Raw genomic sequence first — 25,287 nt, forward strand, 5'->3', positions numbered from 1 at the left:
TAAAACAAAGTGTGTGTGTGTGTAGAGGGAGATCTCAACAGAACAATGTATTACTGGGTTTAAACCTTCAACTGTTAACTAACACACAGGCCACACAATGGAGGAAGGGATATATGGTGAATTAGATCACATGCACATAGAGTTGAAGTCGGAAGTTTACATACACCTTAGCCAAATACATTTAAACTCAGTTTTTCACAATTCCTGACATTTAATCCTAATAAAAATTCCCTGTTTTAGGTCAGTTAGGATCACCACTATATTTTAAGAATGTGAAATGTCAGAAAAATAGGCACAGCCAGAAGAGGACTGGCCACCCCCCATAGCCTGGTCGCTCTCTAGGTTTCTTCCTAGGTTTTGGCCTTTGGCCAAGTTTTTCCTAGCCAACGTGCTTCAACACCTGCATTGCTTGCTGTTTGGGGTTTTAGGTTGGGTTTCTGTACAACACTCTGAGATATCAGCTGATGTACGAAGGGCTATATAAATAAATTTGATTTGAGGTTTGTTGGCCTCCTTGCGCACACACACGCTTTTTCAGTTCTGCAATTTTCTATAGGATTAAAGTCAAGGCTATGTGATGGCCACTCCAATACCTTGACTTTGTTGTCCTTAAGCCATTTTGCCACAACTTTGGAAGTATGCTTGAGGTCATTGTCCATTTGGAAGACCCATTTGCAACAAAGCTTTAACTTCCTGCCTGATGTCTTGAGATGTTGCTTCAATATATCCACATCATTTTCCACCTTCATGATGCCAACATAATGCTGCCACCCCCGTGCTTCACGGTTGGGATGGTGTTTTTCTGCTTGCAAGCCTCCCCCTTTCTCCTCCAAACATAACGATGGTCATTATGGCCAAACAGTTCTATTTTTGTTTCATCAGACCAGAGGACATTTCTCCAAAAAGTACAATCTTTGTCCCCATGTGCAGTTGCAAACCGTAGTCTGGCTTTTTTTATGGCGGTTTTGGAGCAGTGGCTTCTTCCTTGCTGAGCGGCCTTTCAGGTTATGTCGATATAGGACTCGTTTCACTGTGGATATAGATACTTTTGTACCTGTTTCCTCCAGCATCTCTACAGACTTGTGGAGGTCTACATATTTTTTTCTGAGGTCTTGGCTGATTTTTCCATGATGTCAAGCAAAGAGGCACTGAGTTTGAAGGTAGGCCTTAAAATACATTAACAGGTACACCTCCAATTGACTCAAATTATGTAAATTAGCCTATCAGAAGCTTCTAAAGCCACGACATAATTCTCTGGAATTTTCCAAGCTGTTTAAAGGCAAAGTCAACTTAGTGTATGTAAACTTCTTACCCACAGTGAATTATAAGTGAAATAATCTGTCTGTACACAATTGTTGGAAAAATGACTTGTGTCATGCACAAAGTAGATGTCCTAACCGACTTTCCACAAATTTCTTGTTAACAAACTACAGTTTTGGCGTGGATGAAAAACAAGTTTTAATGACTCCAACCTGAGTGTATGTAAACTTCCAACTTCAACTGTATTTAAGACATGAATGAGTTTATATGCCAGTAGGTTCATAGACACATAGCTATGTTATTTCCTCTCATGCCAGCAAGGAAACTGTTTAGGACATAAATAAGTAGGCTATGACTGTGGAAATAAATGTGACAATGAAAACATGTTGCAATATTTCTGCAATCAGTCAATCATCTTTTTAAATAGGGGTTTCTTATTGTCACTTCCTTTTGGCAGAGGACTGGGGGTGTAAAATTCAGTTAGTGTGTTAGTAGTGTTACTTCTGTGTGGTATGCAAATGTATGTCACGACTCCCGCCGAAGTCGGTCCCTCCCCTTGTTCGGGCGGCGTTCGGAGGTCGACGTCACCGGCCTTCTAGCCACCGCTGATCCACTTTTCATTTTCCATTTGTTTTGTCTTAGTCTTACACACCTGGTTTCACTCACCCAATTACCTGTTTATTATTTAACCCTCTGTTCCACATGTTTGTTTGTGAGTGGTTGTTCTTTGTAAATCGGTCCGTTATTGTGGGCTTGTAATATTTGCCTTGTATTTTTGTATTTTGAGTAAAGTAAGGTGAACTGTTCCACCTAAGGCAGGGACGAGGAGCGAGCAGGATTTTGCTTTGGACTTCCGGACCCTGGCCGCCAGTGCGGGATGGAACAACAGGGCCCTGATCGATCACTACCAGTGCAGTCTGCGCGAGGACATCCGTCGGGTGTTGGCCTGCCGAGACACCACCCTCACATTGGACCAGCTGGTGTACCTTATTGATTCTCCTGCGTTTCCCGTGGTGCTGGGCCTACCCTGGTTGGCCTGTCATAAACCCACTATTTCATGGCAACAGAGGGCTCTCAAGGGGTGGTCAGAAGAGTGGTCAGGGAGGTGTGTGGGGGTTTCCATCGTTGCGACTACGGTGGAAAGTCCAGACGAGGTCTCCACCGTGCGCATCCCCTCAGAATATGCCGATTTGGCTCTCGCCTTCTGTAAGAAGAGGGCGACAAAATTACCACCCCATCGAGAGGGGGATTGTGCGATAAATCTCCTGGTAGACGCAGCACTTCCCAGGAGTCACGTGTATCGCCTGTCACAGGAGGAGACGGCGGCTATGGAAACATATGTCTTCGAATCCCTGGGGCAGGGATACATTCGGCCCTCCACCTAACCTGCCTCCTCAAGTTTATTTTTTGTGAAGAAGAAGGATGTGGGTCTGCGCCTGTGTATTGACTATCGAGGGATCAATCAGATCACAGTGAGGTACAGCTACCCGCTGCCTCTCATCGCCAGTGCGATTGAGTCAATGCACGGGGAGCACTTCTTCACAAAATTGGATCCCAGGAACGCTTACAACCTGGTGCGTATCCGGGAGGGGGACGAGTGGAAGACGGCATTTAGTACCAACTCAGGGCACTATGAGTACCTCGTCATGCCGTACGGGTTGATGAATGCTCCATCAGTCTTCCAGGCCTTTGTTGACGAGATTTTCCGGGACCTGCAGGGGCAGGGTGTAGTGGTGATTATCGACGACATTCTGATATACTCCGCCACGCGGAGTATATCGGGGTCCCCAGTTCACGTCCAGGGTCTGGAGAGCGTTCATGGAATGTCTGGGGGTCTCAGTCAGCCTCACCTCAGGTTTTCAAGTAACGGGCAGGTGGAGAGTAAAACCAGGATGTGGGTAGGTTTCTGCGGTCATATTGCCAGGACTGGCCAGGGGAGTGGGCGGCGTTCATCCCCTGGGCAGAGATGGCCCAAAACTCACTCCGCCACACCTACACTAACCTCTCTCCTTTCCAGGGCATACTGGGGTATCAGCCGGTTCTGGCACCGTGGCATCAGAGCCAGATCGAAGCTCCTACGGTGGACGAATGGTTTAAGCACTCGGAGGAAACCTGAGACGCCGCCCATGTGCATCTACAACGGGCCGTGAGGCGGCAAAAGGTGAGCGCCGACCGCCACCGCAGCGAGGCCCCGGTGTTCGCACCGGGGGACCAGGTCTGGCTCTCGACCCGAAACCTGCCCCTCCGCCTGCCCTGCCGGAAGCTGGGTCTGCGGTTTGTGGGGCCATTTAAAGTCCTGAGGAGACTGAACGAGGTATGTTACAGGTTACAGCTTCCCCCAGATTACCATATTAACCCCTTGTTCCATGTGTCTCTCCTCAGGCCAGTGGTGGCTGGTCCACTCCAGGAGTCTGAGGTGCGGGAGGTTCCTCCGCCCCCTCTGGGGCCCCGGCGTATGCTGTTCGAGCCATCCTGGACTCGAGGCGTAGGGCGCGGGGCCTTCAGTACCTCGTGGAGTGGGAGGGGTACGGTCCGGAGGAAAGATGCTGGGTGCCGGTGGAGGACGTCTTGGGCACTTCGTTGCTGGGGGGGCTGTCACAAGGTCCCTCTCCTTGTTCGGGCAGCATTCGGTGGTTGACATCACCGGCCTTCTTCTAGCCACCGCCGAATCCCTTTTCATTTTCCATTTGTTTTGTATTAGTCTTACACACCTGGTTTCACTCCCCCAATTACCTGTTTATTATTTAACCCCCTGTTCCCCATGTTTGTTTGTGAGTGGTTGTTCTTTGTAAATCGGTCCGTTATTGTGGGCTTGTAATATTTGCCTTGTATTTTTGTAATTTTGATTAATGTACTCGTTGATTACTCATCTCTGCTGTCCTGCGCCTGACTCTCTACACCAGCTACACACAGGACGCTATTACAATGTAATAGTACTGTGTTTGCATTAATGGCTGCCCGCCCCTTGGCTGCCTGCTGCTCAGTCTAGCAGCAGTAATGGTTACTCTGAATGACTGGACAGTGGTCAGCACTAGGCTAGCAGGCTCCGTATTGGTTCCTGTCTCTGTGTGTGTCTTTCCGTCTCTGTCCTGGCACCCTGGCCCCCAACTGAGTCGGACTCTATTAATGTGGGCAGCTTACTGCCATCAAAGGGTTCGGTGAGATGAAAGCTGAGTGAAAGTGAGGGCCGCTACAGTGGGCACTGGACACGGACACGGACACGCAAGCACCACCTGGTCGCCCATGCATGGAGACGTCCATTTAGAGGGCAACTGTGGTGTCGCTTTAAGGTCCTATACAGAGAATGATAGGTGTGTCTGTGTGTCAGAGAACTGGTTTTGTGTACAAAGCAAAGGTCATCGTGATAAGGCCTGGCAAGAAGCAGGAAGCGTGCCTTGGAGTGAATGAAGGTACATTTCTTGTTTTTATTAGCCCACATGAGATGGAAATGTGTCTTCTGCTTTTATCCACCCACCCCTCCCTCCCGATATACATACATACGAACACATATTAGGTTAGAGATGCTGGAGCAGAGGGCAGCCGCATGCTGCATCCAATGAGCAGTTTAGGGGGTGAAGTTCCTTGCTCGAGGGAACATCGGCGGTAGCTGGCACCTGAGATTGCCTCCGGTTGCCAGCTCACTCCCCGCCACAACTTCACGAGTTCACTTCAAATGTAGCTGAATATCTGTATTACTGTATATTAGTATATATTATCGTATAGATGGATATACAGTCAAATCAGAAAGAGGAAGTGAGTGTGTGGTGACCTGGAAGTGGAAGATGCCAGCGTACTGGCCTCCGAAGTCCTGTCCATGAGGCACCACTCTGTGGAGGAGGTTGTCGTTCAGAGTCAATGAGGCTATGGCTGCCAGCAACCAGCAGTCACCTGAAACACACACACACACACACACACACACACACACACAAGTACACAGACAGGAACACACACAACATAATACATCAGTCATAGGTAGACTATGTTAATGATAGCAATGCATTGTATCAGTCCCTTAAAAAAAAGTCACCAAACATTCATCAGTCGGTAATGTTTGTTTTGACCACCTGGAAATACTCTGGCCGTTAGTCATAGCATACAAGTAACGCCCAGAGTTTTTTCTGATCTCGTAACACAGTAAGACAAAACTCCTGGCCCTGTTCATCATTCACCTCTTCAAAAGTTCCCAACTGTTCTTCCTTTGAATAATTCCGAGCCTCAAGGCTAGGTGAAGCTAACTGACTAAACTCTCCGCTCTGGTTAGACTTATTAATTACAGACAGATACTGCTGTCTGTTTCTCACTGCTGTGGGAACGGAGCACTTCAGGCTTAAGTGGTGAAAACCTTGTAATACTGGAATGCACCTTATAAGGAAAGCGTAACGAGAGAGAGGTCCGAGAATCTGTTCACACACACTTCAACCTGACCCTATGTCACCTCCAAGGAGTGTGTTCGAATTTGAACTGTCTGGACCTACAGTATGCTGATTAAATAGCTCGATCTACTGTAACTCTAACAGAAGAGGTCATATAATACAATGCCCATGCAGGGTAGAGGCATAGGCTGAAAAGCCTACAGAAGACGCCACGGTTGGGTTCGGCGTGCTGAAAAAAAAGATAGTAGTACTGCTTCCTTCTAATGTGACATGATCTATAAATAGGGGTGAACGCCTATTGTTATCCAAACGCAGACTAAGGCTGTATGCTACTGCTAAAAATACATTCAAACTTAAAGACTACTCCAGCGAGGGCAGGTTTTACGTATGCCTTTTAAACCCCGGCACCCAAATACTCTTTGCTACTACACACTTTAGAGTTGAGCACGCCACTTCCTCTTTCTGGGCTCGGCATGCCGCATATTTAAGAGAGGGGTAGGCAGCCAGCTCTCTCCCAGCATTTGATTCAGTACCAAGAGATGAGAAGACTTTCAAATCAACCATTCGGCTCAGAGTTAGTATGCGATACAGTACCAGGCAACGTGTATACTTGCCCTATGTTTACTGTAGTGGTGGTATAGTACCAGTGCATCTCAGCCAGAGGGAGGTTGTTACTTTGTTTATAGATGTGAGATAGCAGAGCAGAGTGTAAATTATGCATCGCACAGTGTTTGTAGAGGAATACACAAGAGTACCAAGATTGCAATCAAATCAAATCTCTGCGCACGCTCTCTCTCTCTCTCCTGATAAGTGGTTGTTCCATCGGGCTCTCAGGCTCTCCACCAACCCTCCTTCTGAGACCTGGACTCACCTAAAGCTCCCTGGCAGATATCAGTGCGAGTGGCTCCATCCACTATGAACTGGGGACGGGTACAGATCTCCTGTAGACAGAAAGAGAGAGGGGGAGAAAGAAAGAAAAAGAGAGATAGCGAGAGAAAGGGGGAGAGAGGAAGAAAGAGAGAGTTAAGATATGCCAGATTGGTGTTGTTGTTGCTCACAAACATGCACACACACACACGCACACACACACACACACACACACACACACACACACACACACACACACACACACACACACACACACACACACACACACACACACACACACACACACACACACAGCAGTGACTGGTAGGCTGACATTTCTCTTTTCCTTTCACCACTGCACTGCAGCACTGGTAAAGCCTGTCGTCCTTGTTGTCATGGCGAACGGCGTCCCCGTCAGTCACACAAGTGCCTCATAGAATACATAAACAAATGGCTGAGACATTCCTGCTAAACTACAAAGTACTGCATCTCCTCTCTCTGCCTCCCATCCGCCCCTCATCAAGACACGAGCAGCGTGAGAGCTAGCTAGCTAAGCTATAAAAAGCTCTTCCCGCATTTTGAGCTGAGGAGCGGAGCAGCATGGTGTGTGTTCTCTCCAGGGATGTCGATATTGCAGTTCTGAGGGGCGAGGTGCTGGAGGAGATGCATTATGAAAGGGAATGAGGAGAGACGGAGTGTGAAGAGCATTAGGATAGACAGGCACGCCAGCTAGGACACACACACACGGGATAAGACACACACACACAAACTATAGCCAAAGACAAATAATTATGTCAGAGTCATCTGAGAATAGTCATATATAATACTTATAGGGGGCCTTTAAGGATCGGGTCTAAGAATCATCTCAGTAAGGCTCAGATACGGTCTAGGTTCAGGAGGTGAGTTTTTCCTGGTCAGGTAATATGGTCGGGAAAAACTACAAGAGGCTCAGTAAGTATAAGGAACAGGCAGTCCCAGCCGCAGTATCATCTCACCGTAGGTCTCATCCAGCGTACTCCTTGGGTCTTGGAGGAGCGTGGTCCCAACTCATTGAACCCCAGAGAAGAGGAGGCGCACGGGAACAGGCTGTCCTCAAACAGGCTGCGGCTCTGGAGGCACCGGGCCCTCAGCGACTCAAAGTCCTGGCCCTGGAACTTGACTGCGTTGTGGTTCTGGCCCAGACCCTCGTCCCGGTCCCACTGGCTGCGCAACTTGGCGGCCATCCCCGACGCATACACCTGCTCCATTCTCACCTGGCCGTAGTCGTATTTGGCTGTGGCCGAGGTCAAAGGTCAAAGCTAATCCAGGGAGCCAGTCAGGGAGGAGGTTAAAGGCTGACGTTCAATTGGGAATCAGACATAGAACAGCAACAGCCAAATATGAGGCTAGAATTGTAGATGAGGTGGTGATAATAGGCTGTGACAGGCAGACGGCTTAATGGAGAGAAGTGACAGTCCTAGTCATATAAAAAGTGGTAGAGTGGGGACTGGAGGATGGGCTCAGAAGGAAAACATCTTCTTCACAGCACCAGGCAGATCTCAGAGTCACGGCAACAATTCACTGATTGGCTGGCTGTACCTTTAGCAGACAGGGCTTAGAAGCCAATAGAATGAGGTGAGACTCAGCGGGTTGGCTGTACCTTGTTGTCCCACCAAAAGCCCCTGGAGAAGTGAGAAGAGAGAGAGAAGGAAATTAGTGAAATTCAAAACACATAAATATCTGTTTAACTCATGTAAGAATGTATACTTCATTCAAATACAGCCTGTACAGCTCTGTGCAGCACAGACAAAAGAAACAAGATACAAATAGCATGAGAGAGTTAGCAAATAGCACTTTGCCCCCCTCCCCCCGACTCCTATAAATTGTCAACCCGCCATGCACGCTAGCTAGCAGAGGATTGCACTGGGATTACTCACAATAATAGTCAAACTGACTATTCAGTTCTCTAGTGAATAACATAGTTACTCATTGTGAACAAAGTTGAGTCATAGGTGCTTGTCTTGGGGAGTCCCAGCTAGCATATAACATTCTGAGAACCATAGGTTTCTTATGTGGAAATTACAGTACTTCAACGTAACGTTTCCTACAGGTTTCCTTAAGGTTCTATTTCAAGTAATGTTCTCAAATTGTTCAGAAACTGTTTGGAAACAACGTTCTTCTGCGGGAATTTCAATACTTTGTTATAACACTTTCTGCAGGTTTCCTCATGGTTCTATTTAAAGTAATGTTCTCAGAACGTTCAGAGAACGTTAAGAAACAACGCTCTTCAGTGTGAATTTTAGTACTTCAGCATAACGTTTTCTACAGAGAAACAACAAACAATTGTTCAGAGAAACAACGTTTTTCTGTACGAATTTCACTACTTCATGATAACGTTTTGTACTTGTTTCCTCGTGCTTCTATTCAATTCATGTTCTCAGAACGTTCAAAAACAATGTTCTTCTGTGAGAATTTCAGTACTTCAGCGTCATTTTTTCCCTGCAGGTTTCATCGTGGTTCTATTTAAAGTCATGTTCTCAAAACATTCAGAGAATGTTCAGAAACAATGTTCTTCTCAATCCTGTTAAGTGTGTTCAGGTGTGTTGTCTGCGCCCACTAACTAGCCACACCTGATCTTAATGAGTGCTTGTTTACATTGAATATGGGTTTTGAATAGACTAATTAAATAGCTTTGTGCGAGTAAAAAAAACAAACATGCCATGCTAGTTCCATCCTGGTGGCACAGTGGACTAATTCCATGGATAGAGAACATTACAGGTTTGAATCTCTGCCAGAATAAAAACATTTTTGTGTCTTTGTATAATTAATGCCTAAGCAAATTCATTTATTTGTGTCCTATCTGTGCTTGGAGTTCAAAACAGTTAACCCAAACTAAGCTACCAGTGTTATTAAAAGTCTTATTAAAACATTCTCAGAACGGTATTTAATTACCTTCAAATAACCTATCATTTCTGTTTTCAGAACGTTTATAAAACCTCCCACGGAAAAACTTCAAGGAACCATAGTAAAATGTTCTCATAACCTCCCTGCAACCTAAAAATGAACGTTCCCAGAAAGGCAAAAATTTCACTTCTGTTCTAAAATGTAAAAAAATATGGCTTCGTTCCCAGAACCAAATGTTTCAAGAAACTAAATGTGCTATCTGAGTTCTATTCTGCAAATGTAAAACTCTCTGAATGTTTTGCATGGACTTTGTACCACAGAAGGTTGGTGGCACCTTAATTGGGGAGAACGGGCTCGTGGTAATGACTGGAGTGGAATGGTATCAAATACATCAAACAAGGCCATTCCATATAATCCGTTCCAGCCATTATTATGAGCTGTCCGGCCCACAGCAGCCTCCACTGATTTGTACTGAAGAGACAGCTACTAATCATGAGCAGAGACTAAGGTAAAGTTGTAGCTGGTATGTGTGTGTGTGTGTGTGTGTGTGTGTGTGTGTGTGTGTGTGTGTGTGTGTGACACAGTGTGTGTGTGACACAGTGTAGACGGCGCATAATGGGAGGGAACACAGCCAAGAACATGCAAAAGACTCTCAGGCTCTCAGTTTGACTCTTCTTTCATAGTTCCACAGCCTCTCTATCTTTCCCGTTTCCTCACATCACAATCACTCTATTTTTTTTCTCTCTCCCGCTTTCCCACTCATGCTCTCCCACAACAAACAAAACAATGAGAGAGAGAGAGAAAGTCTGAGGCATATAATTGCTTCTAGTCTATTTTAAACCTTTACTCACATTCTGTAGTTAAGTTTGCCTCACCTCTTTCTCACTCTTTTTCAGCCTGTCACTTTCACGCACTCACACAGGCTGACGCTTATTCACACTGAGCTCTCTTCTTGTTCTACCCCTCAACTGTCAGTAAAAGCAAAACCTAAGCCTTGTCTGTTTCTCATTGGTGCAGAAAGAGAGCCCGGTCAGGCACAGCTGCCACCCACTACTCTGCCACACCCATCGCTATTGCCTGTTGTTCCCTGACTCAAAGATTTTTCCCACTGGTCAGAGTTGACTTTCTAACTGACTCTCACCACTCCTTTAGAGTCTCGAGGGTAATACTATGGGGAAAGATAATGGAATGAAGTTCGACCATCTTAGACGGAAGAGAATCAAGTGGAAATTGAACACGTCTCTTTTGGTAGAAAAAGACCATATTTTGGGACAGTTTCAGCACGTACCGAATACCTAGTCAACCCCTATACATGCATGTCAGTTACCTACACATCGTCTGGGTAGAAACGTTCACATTTCTGTGACTGTGGTGGGTCGACAGACAGCGGAGTGTGGGTGTAGTCAGGAGTCTTCTCACCAAGTAGGGTTTTCAACTCAAATGAATATTTGATGTTCCTCCCGTGGAATATTTCTCTGTTTTGTGCCTCACTGCAAATAGTTTCACTGACGTGAAATGACAGATTAGTAGTCCAGACACATCATAATCAGCCCCACTGGTGTGCCCAATTCAAGACATATTGTTTCTTACTGATCTGTAGCCTATCACTATTGTATGATTACTGCTAATCAAATAGCCTAAAACTTAAAACAATTAAGCAATGAAGTGACAATTTGTCACTATTGACATCTGTATCACATGGGAGATAACCTTATCCCCAGGCTAACTGCTACCGCATATAGAGAGCAATAGTAATGGCCTCTTTTTGTAGACACTAATGTAGGCCAACTCTGACATGGCTCGTTGACCAAAGCCTATGGGGGAAATGAATGGCGGTTTTGGATAAACCCAAAGAATAAGGTCTGTGGTAAACACAGGGTTATGAGATTTTATCCATTTTATTCTATCAGATCATCTTCATCAGCTAACAGCACTTTTTGTGAATTTTGAAGCGTTAATGTTATCAAAATAAGCACATAAAGCATGTAAAAGGCTTCATTATTCATAAAGGTCATGTCAACTGACTGATGTTATCTCACAGAACAGAACATATCACATCTCCTAAACCTGCGTTAACCTCAGACCTTATTTTCAGCGTTTACCCCAAAGCCCCATTAAATCTCCCCCATAAGGAATGGCTGAACGAACCAGAGGTTTAATTGATGTTTTTGAAGACTACAACTGGTGAGCTCTATATAGGCAGAGAGAGAAGACTGATTTGAGATAATAGATAACCCCCTCTGGAGCCTACCTGTGCTGGAAACAGCCTACCACTCACACATGGACGTCGAGTACAGTTAGACAGTGTAATACTGTATCAATTTTTGCCTGCGGTAATTAAATTACTAAAAGTGTAGTGTAGCCTACCTATTGTTTGATACAAAGAAAGGCTTGACCACAAACAGGCAGTTAGACCAGACCTGAAAGCACTACTATACTGTATAGGCCACACACACACACACAGAAAGAGACAGTTTACTCTATTACAGTAACATTATTCGGTTATAATAACCCCCATTATTCGTGCTAAAGCATTGGAACCTGCGCAAGTGTAATTGTGCATGTCCTCCAAATAGCAGGGAGCTCACATTTCAACCACCCTCTGGTTGTTCGAACACCCATACTAGCGTACTACATACTTAAACGGCATAATATGTACTCATCGTCTCATCCTTTTTAGTATGTACTGTTTAAGAAACAAAGTACGCAGTAGCAACTCCTGACTGGCTGAGTAGGTGGGGCGGGGTCGACTGCGGTGGTCGACTACCAAATTCAACAACAGACATGTATCGCATTAACCGGCCTGATAATAGCTCATTTCCAATTCGATTACTTTCTCTAAATAGAAATGAATAGAATAGGAATGGAGTTACATGCCTACTCAGGCTGGTTATAGGCAGACAATCCCATTCAACATATACCGTAGCCCATATGGCCCATCTATCCTACTTAAACAGGACTGAAGACATGGACAGTGGGGTACATCGCAAATTCAGAACCGCTGTTGGGTACAAATGCAGAAGTTCAGGACAGCAACATAATAAACTAAAGCACGGATCATTGGGAACAAGATCGGAGTGACTGCTAAGGCTTGATCCATAAGTGAAATAAGGAAATAGGTAGCCTAGCATACAAAACTAAAACTATCTATGTTCAAATCAAAAGGCCTGATTAACATGATATAAATAACGCAGCCACATCCCGAGACCCCGGTGCAGACACATTCAGTAATCAAAAGATGGTTTAAGTATTTCGTTTTAAACCTCTGACGAAGGCCAAGCGAACAAGAAACCCTTTTCAGAATCATTCAAAATACTTCACCAGAGAGCATGACTTAGCCACAGATGATCATGTGCTTCTTGTATCTGTGGATTGTTTGAAATCACAAGCGTGGTGGCTAATTCCCAAGCTGGGAATGCCGCAATTTGGTCTGAGCACGTGGCAATAGGCCTAGCTTATTATTGAGATGCGGCAGGCAGTGAAAAGCAATGCATCTAAAAAATATGTGTGAAGATAAAAATGTCTAATCACACTCAAGACACATTGAGACGAGAAGAAGGGGAGGGGTGTGTGGCGAAGATGTTGGCACTTCTCTCTACCGAATGTGCTCAGCTCTCCAGAATGCAACCAATTCTTGCGCATTCGTTGCTTTATTGTGTTAATAGTTTGCCCTTTTTATATATAGTACCTGTCAAAAGTTTGGACACACCTACTCATTCAAGGGTTTTTTTTTATTTGGACTATTTTCTACATTGTAGAATAATAGTGAAGACATCAAAACTATGAAATAAATAACATTGAATTGTTGTAACCAAAAAAGTGTTAAACATATCGAAATATATTTGAGATTCTTCAAAGTAGCCACCCTTTGCCTTGATGACAGCTTTGCACACTCTTGGCATTCTCTCAACCAGCTTCATGGGGTAGTCACCTGGAATGCATTTCAATTAACAGGTGTGCCTTCTTAAAAGTTAATTTCTGGAGTTCCTTTCCTTCCTTCTTAATGCATTTGAGCCAATCAGTTGTGTTGTGACTAGGTAGGGGTGGTATACAGAAGATATCCCTATTTGGTAAAAGACCAATTTCATACTGTGGCAAGAACAGCTCAAATAAGCAAAGAGAAACGACAGTCCATCATTACTTTAAGACATGAATGTCAGTCAATGCGGAAAACTTTGAACGTTTCTTCAAGTGCAGTCGCAAAAACCATCAAGCGCTAAGATGAAACTGGCTCTCGTGAGGACCGCCACAGGAATGGAAGACCCAGAGTTACCTCTAAGGCAGAGGTTAAGTTCATTCGAGTTGGGTGGCCTCCCGAGTGGCGCAGTGGTCTAAGGCACCAGGTTCTGTCGCACCGGCTGCGACGGGGAGACCCATGAGGTGGCACACAATTGACCCAGCATCGTCTGGGTTAGGGGACGGTTTGGCCGGCAGGGATGTCCTTGTCCCATCGCGCACTAGCGACTCCTGTGGCAGGTCAGCCGCAGTGCACACTGACACGGTCGCAAGGTGTACGGTGTTTCCTCCGACACATTGGTCCGGCTTGCTCCGGGTTAAGTGGGCATTGTGTCAAGAAGCTGTGTGGCTTAGTTGGGTCGACCTTCGTGTCTCCCGAGTCCGTACGGGAGTTGCAGCGATGAGACAAGACTGTAATTACTAGAGGTCGACCGATTATGATTTTTCAATGCCGATACCAATTATTAGAGGACCAAAAAAAGCCGATACCGATTTTTTATTTTTATTTGTAAAAATGAAAATTACAACAATGCTGAATGAACACTTATTTTAACTTAATATAATACATAAATAAAATCAATTTAGCCTCAAATAAATAATGAAACATGTTCAATTTGGTTTAAATAATGCAAAAACAAAGTGTTGGAGAAGAAAGTAAAAGTGCAATATGTGCCATGTAAGAAAGCTAAAGTTTAAGTTCCTTGCTCAGAACATGAGAACATATGAAAGCTGGTGGTTCCTTTAAACATGAGTCTTCAATATTCCCAGGTAAGAAGTTTTAGGTTGTAGTTATTATAGGAATTATAGGACTATTCCTCTCTATACCATTTGTATTTCATATACCTTTGACTATTGGATGCTCTTATAGTTACTTTAGTATTGCCAGTAACAGTATAGCTTCCTTCCCTCTCCTCGCTCCTACCTGGGCTCGAACCAGGAACACATCGACAACAGCCACCCTCGAAGCAGCGTTACCCATGCAGAGCAAGGGGAACAACTACTCCAAGTGACGTTTGAAACGCTATTAGGGCGCAGCCCGCTAACTAGCTAGCCATTTCACATCGGTTACACCAGCCTAATCTCGGGAGTTGATAGGCTTGAAGTAATAAACAGCTCAATGCTTGAAGCATTGCGAAGAGCTGCTGGCAAAACGCACGAAAGTGCAGTTTGAATGAATGCTTACGAGCCTGCTGCTGCCTACCATCGCTCAGTCAGACTGCTCTACCAAATCATAGACTTAATTATAACATAATAACACACAGAAATATGAGCCTTAGGCCATTAATATGGTCGAATCCGGAAACTATCATCTCGAAAACAAAACGTTTATTCTTTCAGTGAAATACAGAATGGTTCCATATTTTATCTAACGGGTGGACTCCATAAGTCTAAATATTCCTGTTACATTGCACAACCTTCAATGTTATGTCATAATTACGTAAAATTCTGGCAAATTAGTTCGCAACGAGCCAGGCGGCCCAAACTGTTGGATATACCCTGACTCTGAGCGCAATGAACTGAAGAGAAGTGACACAATTTCACCTGGTTAATATTGCCTGCTAACCTGGATTGCTTTTAGCTAAATATGCAGGTTTAAAAATATATACTTCTGTGTATTGAATTTAAGAAAGGCATTGATGTTTATGGTTAGGTACAGTCGTGCAAAGATTGTGCTTTTTTGTGCTTTTTAAATCATCCCCCATTTGGCGAAGTTGACTGTCTTTGTTAGGAAGAAATAGTCTTCACACAGTTCGCAACGAGCCAGGCGGCCCAAACTGCTGCATATACCCTGACTGAGAAGTGACACAATTTCCCTAGTTTAAAAATCAATACTTGTGTATTGATTTTAAGAAAGGCAATGATGTTTATGGTTAGGTACACTTTAGAGCAACGACAGTCCTTTTTCGCGAATGCACACTGCATCGATTATATGCAACGCAGGACACGCTAGATAAACTAGTAATATCATCAACCATGTGTAGTTAACTAGTGATTATGATTGATTGATTGTTTTTTATAAGATAAGTTTAATGCTAGCTAGCAACTTACCGTGGCTTCTTACTGCATTCGCGCAACAGGCAGGCTCCTCGTGGAGGGCAATGTAAGGCAGGTGGTTAGAGCGTTGGACTAGTTAACCGTAAGGTTGCAAGATTGAATCCCCGAGTTGACAAGGTAAAAATCTGTCGTTCTGCCCCTGAACAAGGCAGTTAACCCACCATTCCTCGGCCATCATTGAAAATAAGAATGTTTTCTTAACTGACTTGCCTAGTTAAATAAAGGTGTAAAAAAGTAAATCGGTGTCCAAAAATACAGATATCCGATTGTTATGAAAACTTTAAATCGGCCCTAATTAAGCGGCCATTCCGATTAATCGGTCAACCTCTGGTAACTACCAATTGGATACCATGAAATTGGGGAGAAAAAGTGGTAAAACAAAAAAAAGTTCATTAGAGTTACCAGCCTCAGAAATTGAAGCCCAAATAAATGCTTCATGGAGTTCAAATAACAGACACATCTCAACATCAACTGTTCAGAGGAGACTGTGTGAATATGGCCTTCATGGTCAAATTGCTGCAAAGAAACCACTACTAAAGACACTAATAATAAGAAGAGACTTGCTTGGGCCAAGAAACACGAGCAATGAACATTAGACCGGTGGAAATTTATCCTTTGGTCTGATGAGTCCACATTTGTGAGACGCGGTGCGGGTGAACGGATGAACTCTGCATGTATATTTCCCACTGTAAAGCATGGAGGAGGAGGTGTTACGGTGTGGGGGTGCATAGCTTGTGACACTGTCTGTGATAAATTTAGAATTCAAGGCACACTTAACCAGCATGGCTACCACAGCATTCTGCAGTGATACGCCATCCCATCTGGTTTGGGCTTAGTGAGAATATAATTTGTTTTTCAACAGGACAATGACCCAACAAACCTCCAGGCTTTGTAAGGGCCATTTTACCAAGAAGTAGAGTGCTGCGTCAGATGACCTGGCCTCCACAATCCCGACCTGAACCAAATTGAGATGTTTGGGATGATTCACGGCAGAGTGAAGGAAAAGCAGCCAACAAGTGCTTAGCATATGTGGGAACTCCTTCAAGACTGTTGGATAAGCATTCCAGGTGAAGCTGGTTGAGAGAATGTGAAGAGTGTGCAAAGATGCCATCAAGGAAAAGGGTAACTACTTTGAAGAAGCTGCAGAATTGTTTTGGTACCCTTCCCCAGATCTGTGCCTCGACACAATCCTGTCTCGGAGCTCTACGGACAATTCCACCGACCTCATGCCTTGGTTTTGTCTCTGACATGTACTGTCAACTTATGGGCTTATTGTGTTTAGATGGATTAAATAAATAAAAAACAAATCAATTTTTAGATCCAAGGCTGTTATGTAACAAAATGATGAAAAAGTCAAGGGGTCTGAATACTTTCCGAATGCACTGTACTACCATATACCTACTGTAGGTTTTCTTAACTCAGCTACTAGGAAGCTAACTACGTGAATAGTGAAGACATCAAAACTATGAAATAACACATATGGAATCATGTAGTAACCAAAAGTGATAAACAAATCAAAATAGAATTGACATTTTAGATTCTTCAACGTAGCCACCCTTTGCTTTGACGACAGCTTTGCACATTCTTGGTATTCTCTGAACTAGCTTCATGAGGAATGCTTTTCCAACATTCTTGAGTTCCCACATATGCTGAGCCCTTGTTGGCTGCTTTTCCTTCACTCTGCTGTCCAACTCATCCCAAATCATCTCAATTGGGTTGAGGTCGGTTGATTGTGGAGGCCAGGTCATCTGATGCAGCAAAATTAACTTTTAACAAGGCACACCTGTTAATTGAAATGCATTCCAGGTGACTACCTCATGAAGCTGGTTGAGAGAATGTCAAGAGTGTGCAAAGCTGTCATCAAGGCAAAGGGTGGCTTCTTTGAAGAATCCAAAATATCAAATATATTTTGATTTGTTAAACACTTTTTTGGTTAATACATGATTCCATGTGTGTTATTTCATAGTTTTGATGTCTTCACTATTATTCTACAATGTAGAAAATAGTAAAAATAAAGAAAAACCTTGGAATGAGTAGGTGTGTCAAACTTTTGACTGGTACTGTATAAATATTTCTAAACATATTGTTTTTCTTATAATATTACATTTCAGGGAGCTGTCTTCTAAAGACAACCTACAATGCTGCTTAGTACTGTAAAATAATTGTATTTTACTGTAGGTTTTTTACCTATAAATGTACAGTATTATACTGGCACCACAGTCACCAGCTTAATACTGTAATTTTGCTTTACAGCAGAGATGCTGTAATATAGTTTACAGTACTATTTTCCTCACTGTAAATCATATTACAGCATCCTTGGTGTGGTGCCAGTATAAGGCTGTAAATATACAGGGAAAGGTTTTACAGTGTAAGCTATAAACAGACATAGACAGGAAAAACTACATTCAGCTATAAACAGACATAAACAGGAAAAACTACATTCTGAAGGTCAGGAAAGTTTCCCCAAAAAAACAACTGATGGGCTGGCCAGCTGTCAAAGGCATGCTCTCATCGAGGTGACACAGTGAACAGCTGGACAATCAGAGTCCTCTCATCTCGCCGCACATGTCTTTCACACAATTGACAGTTACCACATTTGGATTTAGTTTTGGCTTTTGAATAAACAAGCGACAAGTCCGACCATAGTAGTCTTTTTTGTTGAGTATCTTGAGAGGACAGAGAGGCTACTAGACGCTAAGCTATTTAGTAAATTAATTCGAAATGTGCTTAACACCCGCTGCCTTCAGAAGAAACGGAAGAATTGGTCGGTCTAAAAAAATATAAAAGTAGCCTAACACACATGAAATCCTCACGGGAACAGGAAGATGTCAAAACACTGTTACAACACTGCTTGCTACAGCCATACAACTACTACATGATGTTACATGGTTTCAAAACCAGATCAGAGCAAGATCCAGAACATTTAATTACAGTATTAAGCTGGTGTCTGTGGTGCCAGTATAATGCTGTACATTTACAGGAAAATACAACTATTTTACAGTACTAAGCAGCATTGTAGGTTGTCTTTAGAAGACAGCTCCGATGTAATGACGTCGCCCTTCTTCATAGTAAACTAGCAATTGCCCTAATGAGTAAAAATAAGTTACACGTGTGACTTATTTTAAGAAAAGTTAAAGAAATATCCTACCTTTTGGCGGTTGTTTAGCGGCTCAATATGTTGTTTTGTTTTCTCTGTTCTCTAGTCCGTTAAATTAAGCCCGGTTCCATCCACAGCCCAGCGTGAAGCGCATGGGTATAACCAGTGGGTGGATTCGATTACGCTTAGCCGCTGGTCACCGGGAAAAGACCCGTCACGTCATCGGAAGAAAGCGGGGAGGGAGGAGCGCAATTCTGAAATCTGTGGCGCTCAGCCATTTTGTCAACAAGGTAGCATGGTGCAGTCCAGAAAGATCAATTTTCCATTAAATAAATGTTTGAATTTTCTAACTAGTTTTCATTCATCACATTTTTATTGTGATTATACACTCATGGTTCTTCTGTTATTTTAATGTAATAGATGTATCATGGGATGACACAGAGCACTCTGGCTCTGAGCAAGACAGATGATGAGATGTCATGGAGCCCCTCCCAACTGCATCAAACATCAGATATGCTGTTCCAAAAGGACCCAAATGTAGGCCAGGCCTATACTTTAAACTACACATTTTAGTCAGCAGCTGTTAGTGTTATGCAGGTGAGTGAGGACCCAAAAGCGGTTTAACAGAAACAGAGTCTTTTAATGTCCAAACACAGGGAAGACATAAATCCTCTTCAGATGTATCGGTTGACAAAATAGACAACCCGCAGAGAGGGCGACAAATAAATCATAAAGTCCTCTGATCTTTACAGGAGAGTCCCCTTCTAGCAGCAGAGGAGAATAGCAGGGTTAGCGGCAACAGACTGCTGATCTCTCCGGGTAGGCGCGGGTTGTAGAGGACAGAGGTACCTGATCACACGTAGCATCTGATGAAGAGGCAGATTACGACAGGACGGGACAAGGGTGAAGCAAACGAGAATCTGACAAAGACAGAAGCAGAAACAGAGAGAGAAATAGAGACCTAATCAGAGGGAAAAAGGGAACAGGTGGGAGAGAGTAAACGAGGTAGTTAGAGGAGATGAGGAACAGCTGGGGGAAGGAAAGGGAGAGAAGGTAACCTAATACGACCAGCAGGGGGAAACGAAGTGAAGAGAAAGAACAGGAACAAGACATAACATGACAATACATGACAGTTAGTATCTAATCTTGTGGATCCCTGAATTATACCTTTCATATTAACTGCCACTCAAAATAATGCGTAGAGAGGTCATCGAGAGTCTGATGACTCTCATTACAAGGGTAATCACAACCAGGGTAAGAAGAAATAGCTAATCATGACCCTCTCAAAGAGAAAAGGATGAATGCATGTGGCAATGCTAAGTACACAAGTATCTAGAACAAAGTTTTTGAGGGCTTAGCTGAGATGGTGCACCGTGAAATAATAAGAGAAGTAAAAGAAATTGACGTTTTTAGTGTAATTGCAGATGAAACCAAAGATTTAAAGAAAAAATAACACGTCTTTAATTGTGAGGTACTATTACAAGGGCCATCCATGAAAGCTTTTTACACTTTCAGTCAGCTGAAAGCTTAGATGCAGCAGGTCTCACAAAAATGATAATTGATTGCCTTGAAAAACATGGTCTGGGTTACAAATAATATTGTGGGGCAAGTCTATGACGGTGCATCCGTCATGAGTGGAAAGCATTCTGGTGTGTCTCCAAGGATTAAAAACAGTGCAAGATTAACATTTTATTGCAGATCACTGCAAAATAAGTGTACAAACAGTGTGTAAAAGACAGCCTAAAACAATCTTAAGATTTCACAACTCATTGATGATGAGCCCTGTAGGACAGAGCAATAGTGACCAAAGTGATGTTGAGAGCTTCCAAATAGCTATCTTTTATCAGGTGCTCGACAGTCTCACAGCTGAGCTGCAATGGCGTTTTTCAAAGAAGAATTGCGAGATAATGCAAGGGGTCCAGTCTTTCAACCCAAAGAGGACCACATTCTTGAATTAGGAGCCTTTGCTCAGACCTTTTAGTAAGATTTAGAGGACCTCAAACATGAGGTTCATCATACCAAGCGGCTTCTTGATAGGAGAGAGAAAAGTGGAAGGGACAGACCGTCTACTCTCTTTGACATTGTTGTGTATCTAGAACCTTATAAAGAGGTCTTCCATGACCTATTTTGACTTTGTAAGATTTCTGTTGTTACACCAGTCAGCAGTGCTTCTTGCGGGAGAATCTGCTCAGATTTAAAACTGATTAAAACCCACCTTAGGACAACAATGGTTGATGACAGGTTAAGTCACATTGGAATTCTCAGTGTTGAGTCAAGGAGGGCACGCTCCCTCAACATGGATGAGTTTGTGAAACATTTTGTCAGTTCTCACCAGAACCGCAGAATTATACTGTTTTAAATCTACCTAGGATAATTTGGCACTTAGGCGGTCCCTCTGGTCATGATTAAAACCTGCACTGTGTACTAGCTAGTACACTGACATTCTAAAATGATATCATGTATCATGTCACACATATTTAATTTGGTCTTGATTAGGCCAATTCCAAAACTTTTCTTTGCTATTAGTTAACATAATATATATGAGCATACATATGATACTGTAAGTTTGTAATATTGACGGGCACCAAAATTATTTTTATTTTTCAAGTCCATTTCTGCTTGATACCCGGTATGTCAAATTGCAGTGTTTTAAAAAAAATGTACTATTTGTAAATAAACTATGCAAATGCTATCTTATGTCCTTGGTGCTTGAGCTTTATTTTCTGAAAACATTTTGGATGTTCCACACTTACAGACCCAGATTATATATTCATGAAAACAGAGTGACCTAAGTCTCTCCAGTATGTGAGTACAGTGTGTGTGTGTGTGTGTGTGTGTATGTGAGAGGTATTGAGCTGCAGTTCCGAGGTAGAGACACTGACTATTCATAGTATGTTAAATAATTCTAATGAGGTAACTCTTTTGGACCACACTATCTGCCACATTGAAAAACTCCGGGTTAAGTGAATTATCACTTCTACCTCTAATCAGCAATCATATGATTCATTCATGCTCATTAGATGCCAGGTTAGGGTTACACACAAGTTTTCTGTCATGGTCAATGGACCCCTGAAGTTGCCTTGGCCACCCCCTGTATAAAACTCTAGTTCCGCCACTGCACTTGGGTACACTGCAGCATCCACCGAGAGGCTCTTGCTGCCAAGGGAATGCCTGACAGCTTGAAAGACGTTTTGGACACTACAGTGAAAATGGTTAACTTTGTTAAAGCAAGGCCCCTGAACTACCATATTTTTCTGACCGCTTGCATGATGATGAGTTTTTCACATGACTGGCCTATCTGGGTGATGTTTTTTCTTGCCTGAATGATCTGAATCTAGGATTACAGGGACTCTCCGCAACTCTCCGCAAAATGTGCTGGACAAAATTGAAAAGCTCTTCTCTATCTGCATTAACAAGGACAACACACAGGTCTTTCCATCATTGTATGTTTTTTTGCGTGCATATGAACTCAAGCTTACGGACTCAAGCTTATGTCAAATGTGATATAGCGAAGCACCTGAGTGACTGGATTCGTTATCCCTTTCATGCCCTGACTCCAGTCCACTTACCGATATCTGAACAAGAGAGCCTCATCGAAATTGCAACAAGCGGTTCTGTGAAAATGGAATTTAACCAGAAGCCACTGCCAGATTTCTGGATTATCGTGCCTTGGCAAATTGCGCTGTTAAGACACTGATGCCCTTTGCAACCACTACCTATGTGAGAGTGATTCTCGGCCCTCAGTAGCATGAAAACTAAATACAGGAACAGACTGTGTGTGGAAAATGATTAAAGACAGAGACTCTCTCCAATAGAACCCAACATTGCAGAGTTATCTGCATCCTTTCAAGCACACCCTTCTCATTAACCTGTGGTAAATTATTCAACATTTTCGATGAACAAATAAGGTTTTATATGGTTAAATAAAGAGCAAAATTATTGATTATTATTATTTGTGTTCTGGTCCTATAAGATCTCTTTGTCACTTCGTACGAGCCGGGTTGTGACAAAAACTCGACCTCATTCTTATGTTTAATAAATGTATCGTATAGTGTGTGTGTGTGTGGCAGGCTTACAATGATGGCAAAAAACAACATTTGAGAGTACGCTGACCCTGGTGCTAGAGGAAGGTACGCAGCTGGAAGTTGAATGTTTGAAAGGGTATGGGACTTTAAAAAGTTTGGGAACCACTGCTCTACAGGATCAGTGGATCCCTTGCAGGATGGTTGAGCTAACGTAGGTTAATGCGATTAGCATGAGGTTGTAAATAGCAAGAACATTTCCCAGGACATAGACATATCTGATATTGGCAGAAAGCTTAAATTCTTGTTAATCTAACTGCACTTTTCAATTTACAGTAGCAATTACAGTTAAAGAATGTCATACTATTGTTTGAGGAGAGTGCACAATTTTGAACATGAAAAGTTATTAATAAACAAATTAGGCACATTTGGGCAGTCTTGATACAAAGTTTTGAACAGAAATGCACTGGTTCATTGTATCAGTCTAAAACTTTGGAAACACACTGCTGCCATCTAGTGGCCAAAAACTAAATTTCACCTGGGATGGAATAATACATTGTGGCCTTTCTCTTGCATTTCAAAGATGAGGGTACAAAACAAAATACAAAAGAACTGTTGGTTTTTCTGTGTAATATCTTTTACCAGATCTAATGTGTTATATTCTCCAACATTAATTTCACATTTCCACAAAATTCAAAGCGTTTCCTTTCAAATTTTTATCAATAATATGCATATCCTTGCTTCAGGCAGTTAGATTTGGGTATGCCATTTTAGGTGAATTTATTTTATTTTATTTTTCCTTTATTTAACTAGGCAAGTCAGTTAAAGAACAAATTCTTATTTTCAGTGATGTTCTAGGAACAGTGGGTTAACTGCCTATTCAGGGGCAGAACGTCAGATTTTGTACCTTGTCAGCTCAGGGGTTTGAACTTGCAACCTTCCGGTTACTAGTCCAACGCTCTAACCACTAGGCTAACCTGCCGCCCCAAAATTGGGGGAAAAAGGGGCGGATCCTTGAGAGGCATTGGGTTAAATGTGGAAGACACATTTCAGTTGAATGCATTCTGTTGTACTACTAGCCTAAACTTATATGATGACAAAAAAGCTAATTTTTGTTTTCATTAATCATTACGATATAGCCAATTGTGACTTTGTGGCTGTGGTAACCAGTGACAATCCATTTTCTTCAGCGAAACTGGAGATTAGTCTGAAGAATTGCATGACGAGAAAGCTGAGAAAGATGAGCTTCAAGACCATCCTGCCGCTGTTCTATCATGAGCAAGAAGCCCCCATCTATCATGATTAAGAAGCCCCCACCAAAAGCTGTTTTAAGAGCTTAATGCTGCTGTTCCTCTCTCTCAGTGGCTTTGGACTCACACATGTTTTGTTTGCTTGGGCCCAAAACACACCAGGGACAGCATCCAGGAACCCTGCAGTGTGTCAGCTGCGCCCTGCTGTTCTCCAAGGGGACACTTGGGGGGGGGGGGCCTCGCCTGGAGGAAGGAACTTAGATTTGGAAACAATGGTGGAGTAAGGCCAAGGGGATATGGTTATTAGCATAAATTGTAGGGACTATGAAACTTGTATAAACATGAAACTGTATAAAAGGAGTGGGCTGAGAATGAGTCCGGCAGTTGCTCCATGGACCAACTCGGCTTGTTACTTTGTAATGAAGTCTATTTGAATTCCCAGGCTCCGGTATCTGAGAGATATTATTGAACCAATATTTCCACAACAGGTGCTCATGGGACGAAGGGCAAGGGCACCGTCAAAATCATATTTGCCCTTTACCACAGTGGATGGATGGCAAGAACCCACCACTAATGGTAACCCTCGGCTGGAGAAGACGCTGGCTGCCCACTTCGTTCCAGGTTGCAGCCAATGGAATGCAAAGATGCCTTCACTGCCCCCCTTCAAAGACTGCGCAACTGGCAGACACGCGCTATACCCTCAGCTGGCAAACTGTGGCAGCGGCTAACAATGTCACTTAGCTTACTGCGGCTCTGTCCCGAATGTCAACCTGTCAGACATCCTTCTCCGAGGCCGAAGTCGAGGAGGTGTCACATCTGTCTGGCGACGTGCTCCACCTTTACCAGGCATTGGCTGTGTGTTCGGTACGAGTTATGGAAATCTCTGTAGTTACACAGAGGCACCTTAGGCTTTCTTTGACAGCCATCAAAGAAGCTGACATAACGCTCCTACTGAATGCTCCCATCTCTGATGACAGCGTTTTGGGAGTCACCGTCGTGGAGGCTACGGAGAGCTTTTAGAAGATGGAGGAAGATATGTGACAGCTGTCTAAGCACCTTCCTCTAGCCGGAGCTGTAGCTGCCCACCGAGACTCGGCTCCCCACGCCTCCACCACATTGCGGGCCCAACCTGGAGCGGTGGCACGTCGTCGTCCTACCTGTGAATACCTCTACTCTTACTCCGGCGCCACCAGCCGCCTCTACGGCCAAGCCCACAGTCAACTCATAGCTGGTTGCGGCCCCTA

General features: G+C 43.5%; 1 protein-coding gene across 1 annotated transcript in view; it reads right to left on the reverse strand.

Annotated features, from left to right (window-relative positions):
- Positions 1 to 18,950, reverse strand: part of LOC115133377 (calpain-1 catalytic subunit-like) — a 36,815-nt gene extending 17,865 nt beyond the window's left edge. Inside the window, exons 1-4 of the mRNA XM_029666556.2 lie at positions 18,823 to 18,950; positions 7,496 to 8,161; positions 6,505 to 6,574; positions 5,030 to 5,148 (exon numbers count right to left, since the gene is read on the reverse strand). Coding sequence (XP_029522416.1) covers positions 5,030 to 5,148; positions 6,505 to 6,574; positions 7,496 to 7,747 — 441 coding nt within the window. The 5' untranslated portion in view covers positions 7,748 to 8,161; positions 18,823 to 18,950. The remainder of the gene's footprint in view (positions 1 to 5,029; positions 5,149 to 6,504; positions 6,575 to 7,495; positions 8,162 to 18,822) is intronic.
- Positions 18,951 to 25,287: the final 6,337 nt, after the last annotated feature.

Source organism: Oncorhynchus nerka, linkage group LG8 (assembly GCF_034236695.1).
Source record: "Oncorhynchus nerka isolate Pitt River linkage group LG8, Oner_Uvic_2.0, whole genome shotgun sequence".
In the NCBI taxonomy this organism is placed as follows: domain Eukaryota; kingdom Metazoa; phylum Chordata; class Actinopteri; order Salmoniformes; family Salmonidae; genus Oncorhynchus; species Oncorhynchus nerka.